Source organism: Lutjanus erythropterus, chromosome 2, assembly GCF_056507025.1.
Source record: "Lutjanus erythropterus isolate fLutEry1 chromosome 2, fLutEry1.hap2, whole genome shotgun sequence".
Classification (NCBI taxonomy): Eukaryota; Metazoa; Chordata; class Actinopteri; order Lutjaniformes; family Lutjanidae; genus Lutjanus; species Lutjanus erythropterus.
Window position 1 is genome coordinate 28,557,268 of NC_139318.1, and position 21,536 is coordinate 28,578,803.

Here is a 21,536-nt window from a genome sequence, read left to right on the forward strand (position 1 = left end):
TTTGTGTTCTGTACCTTGATAATTATAATATATCTATGGTCTTCTCTCATTTGTGCTTACCCCTAGCTGCTAAGTTAGCGGCAGTTGTAGCATGGCTAATGTTCGGTACATCAGCCTCTGCACTTTTGCTGGTGGTTTCTGGAGGGTATTTGAGAGTTTCTTGCTTGAGGAGTTACAAAACAATCCATTGTGGCTCACAAGAGTGTTTGTGCACTTGGGATGATAATACTAGTTGTAAATAATACTTTCCTACAAGCTTTGCTTAAATTCCTTAACAGACTTTATTTTTTTGCTGTATTTATTTATTATGACTTGATATTTAATTGATTGCAATCGTCTATAGATTAATTGTCCAGGAATGTTTCAAATTTGTTCTTATTATGTTTTTAAATGGTGTACAATCAAGTCTCTCTTGCAAATGAGACTGTCTCAGTGGGACTTACCTGAATAAATATTAAATATTTAATGAGTTCATCATTATTGATAAGTGCCACAAAGTGATTTGGTAGGTTAGCTAGCTCAAATATTTGCACCAGGATTCATTCGAAGCCTTTTATTAATGTTGTGTTGATTAAATGTTTAGAATTTTTATATGAAAAGGCCAATCAAACAATAAAGAAAGAGGTCTTTAAAAGTGTTTTTAAAAGCTCTCAGAGCTACACAACTAATGTAGCTTGTAGCTCAGAAATGGAAGCAGTTTTAGCCACAAAAAGAATACTTGGTTAGTTTTGGGATAAGACCATGTTTGAGGTTCCAGTAACCAGGTCATGTTACAGACGTCATGTGGCATAGGAGTGTCACGATACTCAAAATCCATGATTTGATTTGACTTTTGATTCTAAGGTCACAATTCAATCTTATTTTTCTATTTTTAGCTCCTCTGTATGGAAAAGAGATAACTAACTTTGGAGTACTTCATACAACCCCCCATTTACTTTTAACTTTTGTACCTTCAGTTCTTTTTACTTTACAAATCTGACTCATACATCATCTCTGACTCACCATTTAGAAAAAGTGGTGATTTACAGCGTATCGCTCTCATCTTCTCGTCAAAAAGAGCCTTCATCTCCCTCTGCAGTGTGCCCTCACTTTGCTCCTCCCCAGCTGGCACACTGGTGGGCACAAACTCCAGGCTGTCAGTGCTGCCGTCGCTGCTGCTGGACGTGCTGTCAGACAGGCAGAGGCCATTGGGTATGGGCCTCACCTGACCGCGGTAGCTGCCATACTTCTGCGATCGCTGCATCTGCCAGTGGACAGCAGGCCTGCGGTTCACCATTGGAGTCTGAGGAGAGGTAGTCTGTTTTCGAGGGCAACTGCGTGAGCGGGCCTTTGTTCGTATTGGTGTGGACGGTCGGGGCGTGGCTGGAGCTTCTAGGGTCCGTCTCACCCTGGCAGGGGATGATGGAGGGATAAGTGGCGGGGGTTTGGTTTCAGGCAGGAGCGGAGGCTGTGGCACGGGCTGAGGCTGAGGCTCAGGGAATGAATCAGTCTGAGTTTCTGGGGGTTGCTCAGGTTCAGTGGCAACATCCTGGTCTGGCTCTGGTTCTTTTGGTAATTCTTCAGGTTGTTCAGGCTGCTTTGGTTCACATGTCTGAACTGTCTCCTGCTCAGCACAGTTTGACTCCGGTGCTTCATCAGGTTCAATCTCCAACTCTTCTTGAATTGGATTTTGGCTTTCAGGAGCATGAATGTCAAGACAAGAAGCCTGGGGAGAGGGGTCGAGGTCAAAGCTATCTGCTTGAACATAAGGAGCAGGCCCCATGTGGTGGGAGTCAGTGGAGGACATCCGGCTGAAGAAGCCTCTCCTCATCTCCGGTGGTTCATGAATTTTAACTCTGTGAGCTCGCTTCACTGGCTCGCTCATGGCCCCTTTGTGGATGGCAGCCTTGGCTGCAGGCCCCAGTACCAAAGGAGACAGAGGAGGCATTTCCCCATTCCTGCTGTCCATAGAGATGGCATCCAGATCTTTGCGGAAGTGCAGAGCTCGTCCGTCTTCTGAGGACAGGACAGAGAAGTCCAGAGAAGGCTGTCTTTGATTACCCTTCATATGCTTCTTGGCTGCCTGAATGTGTTTTCTGGCAGCTTCGACTGCATTTTTGGGTTTGACCTGTTTGACAAAGGACACCAGAGGTTTTAAAATAGAGCTGAAGCTGAAATTAGAATTATGTCTGGGAGTTTATTTGAAGTACCTTACCTTTCCTGTGACATCATTGATAGCAACATGAACAAAGATGGACGACTCTGCCATTCCCTCTAGGTACACATGCCGATAACCTATAAATTGTGCATTGAAATTTCATGTGAACCTAAACTTAATTCATATTATATGAATAGTTTGATATTTTGGGAGCTATGTATATTTGCTTTCTTGCAGAGAGTTGGCTAATTGACATATGGTTCGGTGGAAAAACTAAAATTTAGAAATTAAGTTGAACAAATCATGACATCACCCATTGTTTTATTAAACGACCATTTTGAAGCCTTGAGTTTGGCATTACAGGGGTTGCTATATTTTGTTTTTGTGACCAGAGCATACACAGTACCTAAGATCATGTGGATCTGGTGGGTGATGTGCTGTGACTGAGGAGGTTCTTTGTATGGCAGCCAGCCTGGTAGCGATCTTTCTCATATTACAACTAAACAGTCAACTAAAATATGTTTCCGAGAACATTTTAAGTGAGAAATAGGTGATGTAGTAGAACACAATAGTGGCCACCAGGTCGCTATCAGGTCACAGTCTTTCTGTTATTACAGTTTAACAGTTTCTAAAACAATTTAAGCCTGAAATAGGCAATGTAGGAACAGTATCTTGGTCCATCAGCACTACCTAGTCCGACAGTTTGATCTGAGTTTTGTGAGTCATGTGTGTAGCATTTGAATAACTCAATGATAGCCCCGCCCAAAACCATACTCTGCTTTACAACCATAATTTAGAAAATGAACATCATTCTGTGTTGAAGAAGGCCTGAACCTATGGTAATTTTGTTTTAAAGGTGCATACATGTGACTTTTTTGGCAACCAGTGCAGTCATCTCCTGCTGGCCGTTTGAAAGAATGCAGGTTTAAGGCTCTTCAACACTGGTATCACTTTTCAGACCCAGTCTACTAATTAAATATATGGTCTTTGATAGAAATGACAAGCTGTGCTTTTAAAAAGGCCTATGTGTGAGATTATTTCTTCGCTGACTGCAGCAACCTGCTGGAGTGTTGCCATTATGATGAGATTTCAAGAACTTAATACAGGATATAACTTTTTCATAAGTGAGATTTAGATGTGCAGGCAGGTTTTCAAAGAGGGCAAAGCTAACTGTTTTCTCCCTGTTTCCAGTGTTTGTGCTAAGCTAACTGGCTTATTGATTGGACAGATATGAGAGCTGTAAAGATCCTCTCACTACACTTTCTGCACGAAAGCCAATAAGTGTATTTCCCAACATATCAAGCTAATCCTTTGATGTTTTTCTGCAAACTAAAAAAAAAGCTTGCACACTCAGGCTTTGCATATAATCTAAGTGTACCTGGCATCATACTGGTGAAAGCAACAGTCCTCTGTCCAATGAAATCTCGTCCAATAGGATCATGATCCCACACTTGGAAACGCACAAGGGCAATCTGTGGCATTTGGATGTTGAAGACGAGGGTTTCTTCCCACATTGGGTTAAAACCTGAACAACAGTTGTGTGGGAGTTACAGACAGTCGACTGTTTGTGGTGAGATTTGCATTACAACTTGTATTTTGTGCACATACCATTATCATCAACCACTCTGGTCTGCTGCTTGGAACAATCAATAGGTAGACCGATTATCTCAACCTCAACAAAGGGATCGATAATCTGGAAGAACATACACATGAGAAAAAATAGCATTTTAGTGATGAAAACATGAGGTTTGTCAGGTGTCTCAATAATAGATCATATCTGCAGTATGTTGTCCTCACCTCTCCTCTGTCCCCAAACATGGAGTCTTTGGGTTTGGGAAGCTGCTGTCCGCTGATGATCTTCAGTACTAACTGAGTCTTTCTGTGCCCTGGCAGAGGATCGTCCACCGTGGGGTTAAAGGCACCTGAAAGAAAAAAAAAAAAACCTCCTCATAAAAGGACAGTTGCCTTTAAATGGATAGTTTGGATTTTTTAAGTGGTTTTATATCAGGTTCTTCTCCATAGTCAGTGTATTACATGCAATAGATGGCGGTCTGCAAACCCCTACTTTGGAGAAGCAGCAGGAGTACCGATTGACTTAGTGCTGTGGACAGTGAGCAGAAAAATACATTTTGCTGCTGATCCTGTACACAGCAGTATATTGCTTAGCTCCTCTGTGCATCTCCAAAATGTCGACAACCATCTACTGTAGATAATACACTGACTATCAAAAAGAACCTCATAGAACAACACTTCTGCACAATCTGAATGTACACATACCTTTACGCATGCACTTAGGCTTCAAAATATATCCACAGTTTCCATTGGTTGAGAACTTTGCTCGGTTCAGTTCAAGCATTCGGCCCTCTGTTTGATAATTCAGCGCAACTAGAAAGAAACATCAACATATGTACATAAATAAAAAGCTGCTAAACATTGTAATTTTCTCAATGTAGGCGGTATTGCAGCCTCTGTGACAGTCTCACCCATATGGCATCCTGCATTCCAGTACGGCTGTGGGTTGAAGTTGCTCGAGTCCACTCTGTAGTTGGACGGGTAGACTCTCAGAAGTTGGCGTTGGTTGAAACGGACCAGCTGACCTGGCTTCAGCTGTAAGATCTGGTTCATAACAGTCTCATTGAGGGATGACACCTGCCAACTGTTCGTTAATGCTACCAAACAGAAAGAAACAGCATCAAACTATAAGGCTATTCATGCAATAAAAATATACAGAGATTTGATGGTCACTGTGGAGACCTTTTACCTTGTGTTTCTATGTCATGCACACGGACAGATTTTGTGTACTTGACCAGGTCGGACAGAGCTCGAGACAGCCTCATTGTTTTCCTCTTCCTGAAGGGTGAGTTATAGACATACAGTACAACCACTCTAACTGCTGATAGTGACAGTACTACATGGCTCAAACTACTTAATTAATTCAGTTACTAGACTTACTTGGGATGGTAAACAATCTGTGTCCTCTCCCTGCTGCTGCTGTGGTCTGACTCGCCATCAGATGCTGCCTTATTTTTCACTTTTATTCTCTTTTTCCTCTGAAAAAAAAAAAGTTGTTTTTACTTTTCTTTCCTTTACACAGCCCGTCCAAGCCTGTCAGATGTATTAAATTGCTCTGATGGTAGCTAATGTGTACAACAAGTAAAATGGCCTTATAGAAGTTGGTTGAGAAAATACACAAAGGGCTGACCTTTCGTTTGAAGCTCCTCATGATCGATCTGCCAAATCGCCTTTTCTTTTTGGATGGATTGGCAGAGGTTAAACCATTCCCATCCTAAAACAGTCAAATATAATGCATAATTATGTTTATCTATCTATCTATCTATCTATCTATCTATCTATCTATCTATCTATCTATCTATCTATCTATCTATCTATCTATCTATCTTTTTGCTATCTTTCTAGCCATCTCATTTTATTTGCCTGTGGGTCATCATCATCATCATCGTCGTCCTCCTCTTCCTCGTCACCAGTGTCTTCATCAGACACGTCACCCTCCTCTGCTTCAGGATCAAGGTTTGCTGGCAGCTTTTTTCCCTGGAAAACAAGATTGATTATTACAATGATTGAATATTATTATTATATATTTGGATGATCTATAGTACATGGTTTAAAACATGGCAAAGTGTATTTTAGGCGGCTCTGGCTGGTGCTAATTTCCCTTTAAGAGCCAGGTGTGCCTGCCTCTGATTCATTGCTATTTAAATGATGGATTCTGCAAATCATAATGTAATGCCACTTAATGAAGTTACACTGCTGTACCTTGTGCGTAAATGCACACAGCAACTCTCTTAACAGGAAGACACTTCACCCTATTTCACCCACCCACAGCCCATCCACTATTAATCAGAATGTTAACTTTATAACCTGTGGATTAACTGCAGTATCATAGAGGCAAAGAGTCACTGTGTTGTGAAACTGCGTATAAATACCTTTAAGTGTTTTTTATCACATATTGCACTATACATCACCTATATGCCAGCATCTGGCCCAGCAATGACAAAAAAGTTGTTTTGTAGATATTCATATCATATCAGGTGTTTTTAATGGTATTTCAGAGTTTGTATTTTTCTGGAAAACAATTAAAAACTGTTGATGACTCATCCTGCACTCAGGGCATTACTAAATTTGCATCCCATGAAACACTTTCTCATTTATGAGACACTGGAGCTCAGGCGAGTAAATCCATCCACCAGACGGACAGCAGTGTTTCTGGGGAAAGGGATCCACTGCCCAAATACACAATTACATAAATTTATTCACTGATTTGGCTAAAACTGGATCATATGTATGTTATAGATAAAATATTTACTGCTTTCCCCTCTAATGTCCTCCAGCTGCTGGTTGAAAAATTGCTATATTTGTTTGCTAAGGGTTCCAAGTCCAGTTGCCAACAATTACCCTTAGCGTACACCATAATGTGGATCACTGAGAATCTTCACAAATAGCTTTACTTGTTGCTAAAGTAAACCTTTCTAAAGTATAGTAAAGTACTTAGCTAACTGCTGCTGTTAGCTTGCTTAGCTGTGACTCAGTCCCAGGATCTGGGAGCCAAACCCAGCAAAATAACCAACTCAGTACGGTAGCCTACTCCACGTCGTCAAATTGGCCTCCATTAGTCTCTGAGGCTGTTTTGTTCCTGATCCAGCTACTGTAAACGTCAATCAATGCCTGTCATAAGTCACTCCCTAGCTGCCTGTTTTACAGGAAATGTGAGCAATAAGCAGTCCGCTATCCTTTTCATGGGAACTTTAAATAACAGTAACTGTGCCATAAACTTTTGTTGATCAATAGCACAGTCTCTTTTTGCTGCCTTAAAAAATAGCAATGCACCAACAATGTGCCTGACCACACCTCATTTTAGACCAACATGCCCACGGGCATACAGTCGGTGCAAGTACTTGAGTAAAAATGACATGCATCAGTTCAAAGCTAGCAATGATAGTTATAATTTTCTATGCATTGCCTTGTGCCGGCCATAAGATAGGCCTTTATAATGTTTTGTGTGATCACAGGGTGTTTTGTGTGTTTCATGTAGTACTTTTTAGAGTATCCTTTTAGCTCAGAAGTCACAGCATTAAAACAAACAGTTTTTTGCTAAGAACAATCCTTACCTTGACTAAAACTTTCCCTTTCAGGATCTCAGGGGAGGGCAGCTTTTTGCATTCATGTGTGTTTACGTTGGACAGATCCAGTTTGTCCTGCAGTACTTCTTTCAGATACTTGGCCATCTTCTTCTGCTGAGGCACAGTGCAGTGGTTCTCTATGGACAAGATCACTGGGTACCTGGAAGGGGGATGAAATGATGATAAGCCACTGATCCGACATGATGCACAGCTGTGATGCTTTTAATTGTGAAAACTTGACAAAACACTTCAGTGTCAGGACCCAGAGGCACTTACTGTGATTTTGTGAAGGCATATTTGTTAATTGTTTCAATAACGTCTTTGAAAAGAATTTTAGATGTCAAGGTGTAGCCGTGATGAATAATGGGCTCCCCATCAGGGCCGTCCCAGCAGTCCACTGACAGAGGAGAAAGACAGAACAAAGACTGAGTGAGTCACACTGTCTGTAATGTCATAAAATCAGAGTGCAGAGAGCTGAAGATCTGGTTTTAGAGGCTCTCACCCTCCACACAGCGACAGCCTGCCTGCAGAACATAGGCGTACATTTCCACTCTGGACTGAGAGAGCAGCTGGTCTCCTGTCAGGTAGGTGTTGTGTGAGGTGGCAATGAAGTAGTTATTGAGAGGCTGCGTCATGTCCTGGTTCACCTGGTTGTGGTCAGGGTTGAAGATGTCACCTGCAGGACTCCTCATGAAGTTAGTAAAACCTGGAGGGAGAAAGTGTCAGACCATGTTGTTGTCACGCCTGGTCCAAATGACAGATGTGAGGTTACAGATGCTTCTTGGTGTTCATGTGCATTGCTAAAAAGTTCCTCGTACCATCAATCCCCAGCACCATACGCTGCAGGTTCTCAGGACAGGGCTCAAACTTGGCCACAATGTCAATTAGATGCTCTTTGGCCAGACCTCGCATCTGCAAATAAAACAATAGAAGGAATGTCATTTTTTACACATATGTTCGAGAAATCAAACACTGCTTTTATTGTGAAATAATACACAATAATACACTCATTGTCACTTATGACCCACTAAAAGTCTGTGTTGGCGTCTGAATCTGCACACACCTTGCTCTCTTGCCTGTATTTTCTTATTTTCTCATATTTTGCTGTGCTCCAGACTTTTCTCCAGCCAATTTTTAATCGTGCATCCAGAAACATGTATATTATCCCATATATTATACCCTTAAGTTCTTTTATATAAAGGCTTAAAATCTGTCTATTTACCATGTATGCCTTTAATTAATTTTGCAGCTTTACATTTGTGTTACATTGTGTCTTTCTTTGATTCTTTTGAAATCCTGGGAAACAGTGAGATGGAGATCAGTTTGATAAAATTACAAACAGACATGCATGTTTCCTGTGAACATGTGAAGGCAGTTTGAATACAACATGAGAATGGTGGATTTCCTTGACAAGAAGTCAAGAATATATTTTCATTGGATTTTGGAATATTGCAGAAAATAATTGGATTATTGCAGAAAATAAGGTCTGTGGCAAAAGAAAAGTGAATGATATTGACGTGTTTTATTTTGCACGATAATCTTCAGAAATTAACATCATTTTTTTATGATTTTTGAAGTCAATACTATCACTAGAAGTAAAAAAGCTAACAATCCGAACCACATTAACATGACCCTCTGTCACCACCACTAAATGACTAATGTTCAGCCATACACATAAAATATAAAGGCACCGTGTTGACCTCTTTGGCCCTTTGCTGCAATATGTCAACATTGCTGCCATATTGCTGCATTTTTTCTGAATAAAAAGCTCCAGAATTTTTATGTCTTAACCTATTTCAATGAGTCATATTATATTCAAAGGTCTATGATCTTCATGGGGTAGGAAACAACTTCAAACTACTCCAGATAGGTCATGAAACCTTGAATATAAAAATTACTAACTAAAATTGGTTAAGAAATTTCACAGGCCAGTCGTGTTGGGACCTATATGGCAGTTACATTAATGAATGATCCAAAGCCCAGTGTTGTGTCTATGTGTTTATATGTCTATGGTGTTCAGCATGGTGACATTTAATGTCCCACACAACCTCTGTAGTCTCACTTGGCCACTTTTTATTTATTTATATTTATTTACTGTTGCAGACAGTAAAGTGGCTATTTCAGAAAATAATTCTGACCAAAATAGTGCTTTGATTTAATGAAAATCTTCAGTATAAAAACTTTAAAATAAAAACACACAATAGGAGGGGATCTCTCTAACATGAAAAACTCTTCACATTTTGTTATACCTTCTGTTCATTTTCCAGAAAGCGTGCAATGTCGTGAAGATCCATGACTTCTTTCTGATTGCTGTAGGAGATCATTATCAGGTAGAGGTCTCTGCGTGTGGAAATCATCTTGTAGAACGAGCAGAATTCTTCAAAGGCCAGAGAGCCCTGGTTGTCATCCGTGTCTGCGTCCTACAGATAACGACAAAAGTATTTTACGAGCAAGGAATAACTCTCTCAGTGTGTGTGTGATTTCAGATAACCACCCTGCCAAAGAAAATATGCCCCACCATAGACCCACCATATCTCCATCACCATCAAACATGATGGAGCTCGTTCACAGAGATGATCATCATCATCATCGTCAGGAGGGCAGGACACTGAGCTGCTGAACTAAAGCAGTGCTGCAGTCCATCTAAAGCCATCTGTTTCATCTGTGGCCATATGGCTATCCTGTGGCACTCTGCTGCACTGTCCTGCCAAAATACTGTATATACATGCCTGTCTTACTGCTTCTCTGACCGGACTGATCTGAAGATCACACCAAGAACAGGCTTCTTAAGGAAGCATGAAGGATTTTCTGCCTTTAACCACCCTTTTTTCAAAAATCTTTTACTTTTTTCAGTTTCTTTTCTTTCTGTTGCCAGTTTGCACACTGAGGAAAAAGCATTTGCCAACATCATAAGTGCATTCAGAAATAATTCCATTATGATCCTGTCCTTCTGTCAGTTTTTTACTGTTTTAGAAACATTTTGTGCCAGAATCAAACCTTCTTATTTAATTAGTTATTTTTAGCCATATTGGCAGTGTGGCTCCATGAAAATCAATGTTATCTGCATGTAGGTCCATCACTTTGGTCCAAACTGAAATATCTCAGCAAGAAATATATGCATAGTGATGAAGTTTTGTACAGATGTTCATGGTGCCCAGAGGATGAATCCTACTGGCTGTAGTGCCACCATGAGGTTCACAAGGGTGATTTTGAGTGAAATGCCTTAGTAACTACCAGGTTGATTGCCATGTTCCCGTCAGCAAGACAAAATTACTTTAGTGATCCTTTAATATTTCCACTAGTGCCACCATCAGGTCTAAACTTAAAAAAAAATGTTTATAATGCAATAACTAATGATGGTGGTTTCATTCAGAATTTGCATGATTAACCTTTGAGGATTTAAGTCTTACTTGAAACATCTGCCTGACTTTCTCCTTGGGTAAATTCACATTGAGTTTGTGGAGCAGCTGGTGAACCTCTCCGATGCTCAGGGTGCCATCTCCGTTTTTGTCGGCCTCAGAGAAAGTCTGTTGTAACCACATGAGGCTGCAGTTAAGGAAGAAACTACAGGGATCCAGATCAGGTCACTTCACATGTGTAGCTCTCTCAGATTATTCTCAACTTCTTGTATAAATGGATAAGATATAAATGATATTAAATATGTGTATGACAGGCTAGATGAAGGATATTGATCACGTGTGCGCTGTCTCCGGGCCAGACTGTCTTCATCACTGATACCAGCCATGAGGTACTTCAGCCCAGTGATCCAGGTGCGGGCCTCCTCTGAGTTGGTGGACACCAGGTCCAGAGACTTCACTCGCTCTCCGTAGTAAATACTGAAGCAGCAGTTTGGGTCGAAGCGGTTGTCTGCGTATCGCCTGAAGATCTCTGACTTCTTCCCCTCGCAGACTTCATGGATGGAATCAATAGTTACTGAAACAGAAGATCAAGAAAAGTGGTGAGGGTCATTCAGAAACATGCATCACAGTATTTGGGTCAGCGGTGCTGGTGATAGTCTAGAGTCTATTTGCACCTGACTTCAACTTCAGATTGCCTATAGTTACGCAGTACTACTTCCATCTACCTCCCAAAGTCTCTTTTTAGCTTCATATGAATTACACATTTTCTTGAGGCTGTTGTGTTTTTACGATAGGATTTTTGGGGGAGTTTTTTCTTCCTCTTTCAAGGTTGGTTAAATGCATTTAATTTAAACATTAAACCAACTAATCAGTAAAATCTATTACTGAAAGAACTATGGGCTCAGAGCAGCATCATGAAGCATCATAATCAATAAATAACTCAAACAATAAATTTACTCAAAGTAATTTTTACTCAGGTTTTACTAGGGTTGCACCTGAGTCCAAATATGTTATTTGGGAAAGCACAAATAATGTGATGGAAACACATTTTTCTTCTACCTGGAGTTGTACTTCATTTTTCGGGAAAATGTCCAAAATGTAATGTAGTTATTCCTTTGTAACAGACTGTTGTTATGAAGAACAGACCGATGTAATGGACACAGTTCTGATCATGGTTAGGAGAAGGTGACACTTTGGTGCTGTCAAGTAATTGCGCATGTTTGATCTCTTTAAGTGATGATCCCCTGAGGAGGGAGTTTACACCACGCTCACTTCATAACCAACAGATAACTCAAACAACCATTTCTTGAACTCTTTACAGCCTGTTTACCCTTTAGGAATAATGGGACACAGCAAAACTTTTATGTGCACGTTGCTTGAAAAAACACAGAGGGGTTACAATCTAATGTCATGGATCATTCTGAGAGGTATCAGAGCTGTCGCTATGTTGACTGATAGCAAGATACATCATAAGGTTTATGTGCAAGCCTCATATTAAGTTCAGGCTATTTATTATTAATGATGGCGATTAGTTTTACAGTAGTTTCTCTCTTGCCATGTGATCACATGCTGAAAAATAAAAATTGACAGTTCAGTTGTGATGATGACTCACTTTTGGCCTTGTCGTGTTTCCTGGAGGGTCGCCACCGGATGCAGGACTTGTGCTCGTCCAGGTAAAAGAATCGGACCAGTCCTTTTTTCTTCCCTTTCATTTTGGTCATCTGAGTGCCAGTCTGCATGGTGCACATACACCTCTCCACTGCAGGAGAGCACAAGAAGACAAGCTTATCAAGAGTCAAGTGGCTGCTATGGGATTTGAACCAAATGGGAACATTTTTATGTATCATGTGTCCATCAATTACAAGTCTCAGCATGCACTGTTAATAAAAAGATGTTGGTGGTCATGTGGCAACCACTGCACACTCTGTCTATTCACACGTGGCTCGCACAGAATTAGGACTAGGGAACTGGCAGAGTGTCTGGGCCAACTAATAAGGACATTTGTGTTCACACATGCAGCTCCTCCGGGTGATGTCTAGATACTTGCAGAGCTGCAGTGTATGTGTGAAAGGGGTTTTTGTCTATTCATCAGTGGAGTCACTCTTTACAGAGCTGTTAGTTCCTAGGATGAACAGTGCAGGGCTGGTTATGCTTGAGGACAGGAGGCAGGCACTCATCACTGCTAGAAGCATAATATTGGCTTATTTTGTTCTTTATTTGCTTTACAATGCACTGTTGAAATATCCTCCATGTATAGTGTGATTTTGAGGCAGACCCTGGGGAAAGGGGTAGGTCATATGTAAAGGGTTAAAATATATATATAGAAGACATAAATATGCAGAGTGTAAAGGGTTAGAAAGTGGATATAAATATTCATGTAGACAGTGCATGTTAAAATGCAGTATATTTACAGGAATTAAAAATGTCATTAAAAAGATGTTAAGTCATTAGGATGATTTGCAGTTCATTATGTGACAATGGTACAGTTCTTTGCTAAAATAATAAGATAAATGAGTTAAATGTGGTTAAAAATAGACATCCCTATTACAGCGTTAGGACAATACTCAAGCAATCGAGCTGAAGTTTTCTGGCTCATACAGGTGGGTTAATATTCCTCTAAAACACATGCATGTACCCCAGTATAAAGGTTAAGAGAGTTGCAAATCCTTGGTGATGACGAGTAGTTTTGCAGTAACGTGTTGAAATGGAGATGTTTTTGCTGCATTCTGCTAATGAGGTAACACATTAGGTAACATACACAGCACTATAGAAATGCTAATGAGACATGCACATGGGGTTTGTTTTATGAATCAAACTAAAGAGATATAAAGGCTTAATGTATATATTTCACTTTTGGTTAAACTGTTTTCCTGTAAGCTCCTGTAAGAAGAGGTTTAAATACAGTTAATTTGTGAATGTGTAACAGTGCAGTAGGACTAATTTGAGAGTTGACTTTAATAGTTATTCACTGTAAAGTTGTATATTATTGTCTTCTGCCTTGGTAGCAGGGTTTATGATCACACCCCTCCGACCCCCACCAGCCCACACATACAAGTGGTGTACCAATATGTTATGTTACTGACAGAGGTTACTTGTTGATGTACACCTGAAAATGTTTAAAATAAATTTAAAACATTGTTCCAACAAAAGAGTCAAGTGGCCGCCCCCCTCTATTAGACAATCAAATATTCAGTGTACTGTATGTGGAATGTAGCATGTGAGGCCTAAGCTTGTCAATTTTCCACTTAATTTGTCAAAAGTTATTGTTATAACAAATTTTGCTGAGACAGTTTGTTGTATAATAGAATACAGCCAGTCATGTGTTGTGACTGGAAGACATAACAACACATATGGAGTCTCTGAAGCAGCTGAGACAAGTAGAGGTTTAAACAACAAGCACTTGTTTATGAGATTATAGGCTGCGTCACACGGGGATTTAAGTAGCTGTATATGTGTAAATGATAAGAAGGAGGAAGGAAAAGATACACAACCCTGACATTATGTCTAACAAACAAACCCATCAGTTATCAGCTGCCTCACGGTGATTCAAATAATTTCTTCTGACTTTTCTTTGCTGACATTTCTTGCAGCTTTAAAAAAGGTGTGTGCACATTACTTGTAGTAAAATAGCATGTAATATAATCAACAATTTTTTGTAACATATGTCATGGTGAAGTGGTGTGATTGTTTTGTGTGCTGAGAGCAGGTAAGCTTTGTTTGTAATCTGAAGCTCAGATGCATGTGACGCAACCTGGCACATCATTCAGGCTAATCCTAAAGGATTGTCTACTGTCCATATGCCTGTTATCTACTCACAGGCCATGCCCAGCTCTGTTCTGTTACATTGTGTTGCTTAGAGACCAACATTAAAGGCTAAAAGAAAATCACATGCCGGTTCTAAAATACTTAATATATTAATGTGTCCATTAAGAAAAACAATATGTAAAATCCTGTCTTTAGTTTTCAGCAGTTTGTTGGCACTTCTGCTCCACAACCTGTTGATATTCTGCATTAACCTGAGTGTTTGAAAGCAACATTATTCAATGAGCCATTAGTGAATCTTACTTAAAATTTGAGTATTAATTTGAGTGTTTGAAAGCAACATTATTTAATGAGCCATTAGTGAATCTTACCTATCTGACCCAGCCTCCATTTTGGCTGTGCGACCACACTGCCACCAATCCAGAAGAACTCCTCTGCCAGTCTGGAGATGGATGCTTTCTGCCAGAGTTTTGGAGAGCTCATAATGGACGGGGATGGAGAGTTCAGAGCGCCCGAGGCCTGTTTCCCCTGGTGAAAGGAGGCCCTGGCCAGTGAGGGGGAGAACATCCCTGCAGACAGAGACCCTAAAGACTGAAAGTTGGCCTTCTTGGGTGACATGGAGGACAGAGGTGGGCTGCCGCTCAGCCCTGGAGACAGAGGAGCCATCGCTGGGGTGCTGCTCATCCCTGAAGTGTGCATTTGAGTCCAGCTCTCCTGTCCCATTCACACCTCTTGAACCCACCTCCCCCTCATTCAGCAGAGTTTGTTTATAGCACGGCTTCTCTCATGCAGATTTCAAAGTGTCAGCATATCCTCTTCTTCCAGTTAAAGTCTTCCCACATGGGATCAGGGAACAGTATTCCCATCCTGAAGGCTCATTCCTCGTCATCCTGCGCCCAGTGAGCCGGTGTAGCAGCAGCCATGGGTTCTTCTTCTGTACTCATGTGGCTGCACTGAGAGACGTCTTGCTGAGAAAGAGTGTGCAACATGTGTCACTAAATCTTCCTCAAGCTGTAATCCTGGAGTGAGGCTTCAGCCTTGCTTTCATGGAGGGATTTTCACGCAACCAGTAAGCCTCTGAAGAAAGAGAGTGGGACAGGAAAGGGTGCAAATATTCATTTAACTACAGGTAGAGCAGCCCTGCTCGTTAAAGAATATAGAACCTTTAATAGGCTGGTTTTAGGACAGACACTATCATGGTTTAAGGTTATAGTCACACTGGTGCATTTATATTAACAAGCTTGAAATGTCCTCTCTTCAACTGTGTGCGATGATTTCCCCCTATAGGCGACTGTGTGACATAGAATAAATGTATATGCATATATCATGTTACAAAGAGACCAATTAAATTTTAAAACACATACAAGTATAAATAGAGTTTCTCCAGAAAAGACAGACGTATATCTCTGATGTCAAGTCCTTGATTTTGTTTTAAGACACCACATTCTCAGATGATTTCTTTTTTTTCTTTGCTTAATTTTTGCCTGTACAGAGAGGACTGTACCACCTTCCAGTAGGTTTTGTTGTATCATCTTCTATTGAAATCATACTATAATGTACTATAACGAGCACAGATATATATACATGTAATCTCAACCTCAACCAATTACATCACATACCATTAATAAATTCAATTATATTTCAATGAAAAAAAGTTATATACTGAGATAAAAATTAAGCAAGAAAATATAAGCAACACATCTTACAATAAAGAGACAAGTTGCAGTGCTTTTACACCAAAAATGTGAGCAAACCAGTATTAGTTCAACAGATCCATTTGATCCTCCACACACACATAATTAAAGCATATACTAAAATACATTGCACCTGTCAGACCAGCCATCCTGAGCCATCGCTGAAGCCACCGCTTCATTCTCCTATTATGAACAATTTGTATCAGTCAGCTGATGTGACATTTTATGATTTACACCTACCCTTGGGGCAGTGTAGAGTAACCACTTAGTTGTTACTGAGAGTTATGTTGGAACGTCTGGTGCAGCTGCTTTTACTTGCATGATGCATGATGCATGAATTACAACTTATAATTTATCATTTACATTATAATCAGGCTAATTTTGAACCTACACACAGCTGCTGCTGCTGCAGATGTTTGTTCTACTCTGCACCTAAAAGTTTTTGCTTGTAGTAGACTAATAATAGACTAGTAGACTAATGATCTGTAATTGTCCAGATGCAGTCAGAAAATATGCAGAATGGATCTGATCTCTGTGAAGCATGTAAGTACAGCCAATCATTTTTGGTCTCTGTTATCATTATTGTATGGATGAAAACAGCTGCAGGTCAAGCAACATCACTACCACATCAAGCACTCCAGGTACCTCCAGTAAAACGCAACCTGCAGGTCAAGTACTGTAACATCCAGCACCAACACATCCACATTCCTAAGAGGTATAATTTTGTTGATAATGGTGATATGTGATTGGTGAAACGTGATTGGTTTGTTTGAGAAGTAATATTAATTTAGAAAAAAAATAAATGTGTATTTCTGTGTTGAAAACATTGCAATGGTGGTACCAAAATGGCAAGAGCCCTGAGTGATATGACTTAATTCTTAGTATAGCTCCATATAATTTTCAGCCTGCATGAGCAGATGTGTAGTGTAAGTGAAAACACCTGCATGAGGCCTATAAAACCATCCTGTGGAAGTCAAGTGGTAGTCAGGTAGTATTGTTACTAACAGCAGCTCATAAATACCAGATGTTCCAGCTGACCCTCTTTTCTTGTTTGGTAGAGTTCTCCAGTCCCTCTGCTCTGTGGCTTTTGTGGTTCACAGCATGCTTCTATGGTACTCTATTTCTGTTACACTCTTACCTGTGCCCCCGAAACAAGGGCAGGTAGGAGCTATTAACCTTTCATAAAAGCAACATAAATTATTACACATGAAAATATGTAAATAATAATAATTTGAGTGCTGCAAATGATAATGTCATAATGATTTTATTTAATAGTACACTTAATTCTGCAAGTCCATAATAATGTTGTGTAATTATTCCTGTGCAGCTCAATAAGAAACACAATTTAGCAACTTAAGTTATAAAATAAATAATCCAGCAATGCAGTACGTACAGTAACTATGGTTACACTTGTGCAGAGACATTTAAATTTGCTTTTCCTGCTGTGACAAGTCATAATGTCTGCTGTGCAAAAGGCCTATTTAAAATCAGTGCATATCAAGAACCAGTGCTCTCAACACCATGTTCACATCCTCCACTTCCTCAGAAATCTGTCAACCATATCACAAATGTTTCAGGTACAAATAATTTAAAACTGTGACACCATCTGCCTAATTAAAGCAGCTGAGTGATCAACTGGCACATCTGGTATTTACTAACTGTTGTCTTTGGAGTAACTGTAATCTGATATTATATCCCCTGTGAAATCATTCATCTCTGCATTTCGTGCGTCTCTCGAAGCTGTACTTTGGCGCAGAAGTGTTTAAAGCTAAAACACAAATGCTAAAATACTGATGTTACATTTGCTAATAAGCATTTATCACAAAGCGTAGCTGGGACTGATGGGAATGTGAATCTCTTTGTTAAGTATTTGGTGATAAATCACAACATTTTGACCTGATGGTGGTGCTAGATGACAAGTGGGGGGGACTGATGTGCGGGAACCGTGCACTTCTGTAGTGCACTGGTGAGCTGATATTATCAAACTATTGTCTGAAATATCAAACTATCATCTGATAGTTGTTGTGATATTTTTGTCTAGACTATGATTACATTATTAAATCCCATGAACACTCAACAATTAAATCAATATAGCCTAATATTACTGTTTTACATAACTTCAGACTACACCAAATGCATAAAAAAAGTCTGTCCAAAGCATTTATTTGTTTCCTTCTCTGGGAAAATGTAATATTTTTTCCATTTCCATTCACTGAGCCTCCCCTGGAACTGTTTGGAGCCCCATTTCTTGACCATATAGGTAGACCAATTGACCAACATTACCATCCCAAGACATACAAATAAAAATATGACACATACAAACAAACATGGACACACGTTTTCCATTCTGTTAAAAAAAAACACCTCTCAGAAAGCCATAGGATTGATTTAGATTTTAATGGGTATTATACAAGTTTTCCGAAGGAAAAGAAAACATTGAAACAAGAGGCAAGTGAACCCCCACTTCCAAACCAAAACTACAACAGCATCAGCTAACAAAATGGATATTGCTATTACACTGTACCCAACAAATACTGAGCGAGGGTATCATAATGATAAGACATAAAAGTGTTTGTTGTCTAAAATATACGAGAGCACCTAAGGTTGAAACCACGAGAAGGTGTTGCTTCTATATTCTATCTGACCAGGGAGCTGGAGGTGCAGAGATTTCAAATCCATTGTTCAGTTTTTGGTCTGTGGTGTAATATATACTATATAATTCATCAAATAATAAAGATCTTCTCAAATAAACAAAATCAAGGGACAAATTATAATATTCTGTTGGAAAAACTACTGATCAAGGTCAAGTTCACAACCATCGATGGTTTCATTCTCTTCGTTCAAACCGACATCCATCCATTCTGCTAAATGCCCTGTGATTGCAACGATACTCAGGGATACAACTATGAAATTTGCAGTTTTGCAAATCCAAATATAGTCTCTTTTTGGTTTCAAGTAAGAGCAAAAAATAATATTCATCAATTTAAGCCTGGAGCAAGCAAACATACCAACAAATATCTTATTTACAATATCATTGTATTTACATCAGAGGATACTGAGGGAAAGTGTGTTTAATTTCAAAGTCCATGTTAACTCGCGTTTTGAAAAATGTAACAGGGAGTACAATGCACAATGCAAGGTTCTTTTCTTTAAAAAGTGCAATTCCTTTTCTTAAAGTAAAAAAATATATATCCATATTTTTGTATATACTGTATGTAGAAATGTTGTTCATATAAACAGCATTTGTTGATTTAATAAGAGCCCTAAAACCAGTGACTAAAAATGAATGCTTTCTTTTGATAGGCAGCAAATTATTATAGAATATAAATTATTTTACAATACTCAATAGAAAATCAGAAGTACCGCATTTCAACAAAAACAGACAGCTATCGAAGTTTTTTTTTTTTTTTTCTTTTAGGAGGGCATTTTGTAGACTTATCTGCACTAACGTGGGCAAGAATATTTGCTATTTATCACATGGTCTGGTTGCAAAAACATTACTGGAAAAACAATGTTCAAACAACAAATAAAGTTGCATCATAATATTAAAAAGTAACACTTCCATAAAATATCTAAGCATAAAACAGTGGTGGACCTGAAGGCAGCCCACCTGTAACCTCCAATACTTCAGGTTTATATAATACAAAAGATAGACAAGCTGGTATACATGCGTACATGTTTGTATATGGATGTTTTTTCTTGCCTGTGGAATAACAGTGCTGCGCAAGCAATATCTCTTAAAAAGTACATCTTCTACACAGTTATAAAAAGCAAGCTGATATTAAAAGTAAATAGTGGTAAACTGGTGTCTCTTGTTTCCAGTGGTCTGCTGCAACGACACCTTTGAGTGTACCAATATTTTGTGGCACCGAGAGTTTCATCATCTGCTCATGTTTCATCACCAGGCGCAACATGTTTCTTCCCTTCATATTCAAGTAGTGTTATGTGGCTATATTTGCACATCTTAGAATAGCTTATACCAAAATAAAATCCTTGGACAGCGTCAGGTGTCTTAACCGAGGGCTCTGACGTCACTGGAGAGATGTGTGTTCATCACTGAAGAAGTCTTTCTGAAGTTCACGCTCTACAACATGCTCAGACATCATGCTACTTTCCAGTTCATTTCATAAAATTCATATATCGTCATAATAATATTGATTTATATCGTATCATATTATATATGACAGATTTTTCCTCTACAAAACTTTGCATTTTGTTGAGTCTCTTTTCCCTAACAGGAGGTGCAACAAAGTCCTTATCCATGCTCCTTTTCTTTGAGTCTTTGTCTCCAGTTTTTTTGAATGTGCAACTTTAGGATCCATTGGTGTGCTGCTGTGTGGTCTGTCTGTGTGCGTCCGTGTTTGCGTCCTTGGGTTCTCCGGGATGGCTGCCATCGGCCTGCAGGGCGAGCTGGGTTTGCAGGTCTTTAACAACGTTCTCCAGGCTCTGCCGGGCTTCCCTCTCCTGCTGGAGCTCCTGTCTCAGCTGCTCACGATCAGCCTCTGCCTGCTGGAGCTGCACGTGCAACTCTTCAATCTGCACAACACGAAACAACACAGACAGCAGTCAGTACACATAAAACACACTCTGAGAAACAAACGGTCTAACTAGAACCATAAAGGTTCCCCAAAGGAGAACGTTCTTGGGTTCCTGGTAGAACCTCTTCTAACTTTGAACCGTTTCAGGGATTTTTACCTAGAATCCAACATAAAGGGTTACACCTAGAACATCCGTAAAAGGTTTCACTCAGAACCCCAAATGAAAGGTTCATCCTTCTGAATGCTAACAAGAAACCATCCAGGGTTCTACCGAGAACCCTTTTTTTATTTCAAAAGATTTATCTAGAAGTCACACAAGGGGATCTACTGTGAACCCTTTGTATATTACATGAAACACACTCCTTGGAATTAAAGTACCAACTAGAGTCATAAAGGGTTTTTCGGCTTGTCCCCACAGAAGAACCATCTTTGGTTCCTGTTAGAACCTACCTACTGAGAACCCAATATAAAGGGTTATATGTACAGCCATTCTGGGGGTTTTGGAAAGAACCTTTCCACCTTCTGGATGCTAACAAGAAAGAAAGAAACCACTCTGAGTTCTACTGAGAGCCCTTACCCTTAATTGAGGTTTCTATCCAGAACCTTTCCACCTTTTAAGGGTACTAACAACCACCCACCCAGGGGGTCCTACCGAGAACTCTTTTATATTCCAAGGGTTTTATCTAGAGCAAGGGTTTTCTGTAGAACCCTTGAGAAAACCCTTGATGAAAGACTTCTTCAAAGATTTTAACAGTCTTTAAAGAACTATTTTCAACAAGGGTTCTTTGGATGAAAGGGGTTCTTAATAGAACCCTTACTTATAAAATACCCTCGATGAACCCTTTCTTAAAAAAAAAAAGAAGAGCTGTGCAGACGCAAATGGTTCTAGGTAGTACCTCAGCCCTTCA

General features: G+C 39.7%; 2 protein-coding genes across 2 annotated transcripts in view; both read right to left on the reverse strand.

Moving 5' to 3' along the window:
- Positions 1 to 935: 935 nt before the first annotated feature.
- On the reverse strand, positions 936 to 15,392 carry plch2b (phospholipase C, eta 2b). Its single transcript, XM_084736271.1, has 20 exons — positions 14,768 to 15,392; positions 12,247 to 12,393; positions 10,965 to 11,208; positions 10,686 to 10,815; positions 9,525 to 9,695; positions 8,094 to 8,187; positions 7,778 to 7,981; positions 7,552 to 7,672; positions 7,264 to 7,435; positions 5,573 to 5,686; positions 5,340 to 5,423; positions 5,090 to 5,187; positions 4,899 to 4,987; positions 4,621 to 4,806; positions 4,415 to 4,522; positions 3,935 to 4,059; positions 3,746 to 3,830; positions 3,516 to 3,662; positions 2,195 to 2,274; positions 936 to 2,107 (listed from the first exon to the last, which is right to left on the reverse strand). The coding sequence occupies exons 1-20, from the start codon at positions 15,117 to 15,119 to the stop codon at positions 968 to 970; spliced, it is 3,891 nt and encodes a 1,296-aa protein (XP_084592397.1). The 5' UTR covers positions 15,120 to 15,392; the 3' UTR covers positions 936 to 967.
- Positions 15,393 to 18,468: 3,076 nt separating this feature from the next.
- The window catches only part of skib (SKI proto-oncogene b), a 50,269-nt gene continuing 47,201 nt past the window's right edge, over positions 18,469 to 21,536 (reverse strand). Inside the window, exon 7 of the mRNA XM_084736283.1 lies at positions 18,469 to 20,626. Coding sequence (XP_084592409.1) covers positions 20,402 to 20,626 — 225 coding nt within the window. The 3' untranslated portion in view covers positions 18,469 to 20,401. The remainder of the gene's footprint in view (positions 20,627 to 21,536) is intronic.

Bases quoted from the DNA above. Each gene is read 5' to 3' on its own strand.
- plch2b (XM_084736271.1), bottom strand. From the start codon at position 15,119: ATGGGACAGGAGAGCTGGACTCAAATGCACACTTCAGGGATGAGCAGC. The intron at 8,188-9,524 runs GTATAACAAAAT...TTTTATTTGCAG, and splicing joins TTCTGGAAAATGAACAGAAG to ATGCGAGGTCTGGCCAAAGA. The intron at 5,188-5,339 runs GTCAGCCCTTTG...TTTTTTTTTCAG, and splicing joins TGAGGAGCTTCAAACGAAAG to AGGAAAAAGAGAATAAAAGT.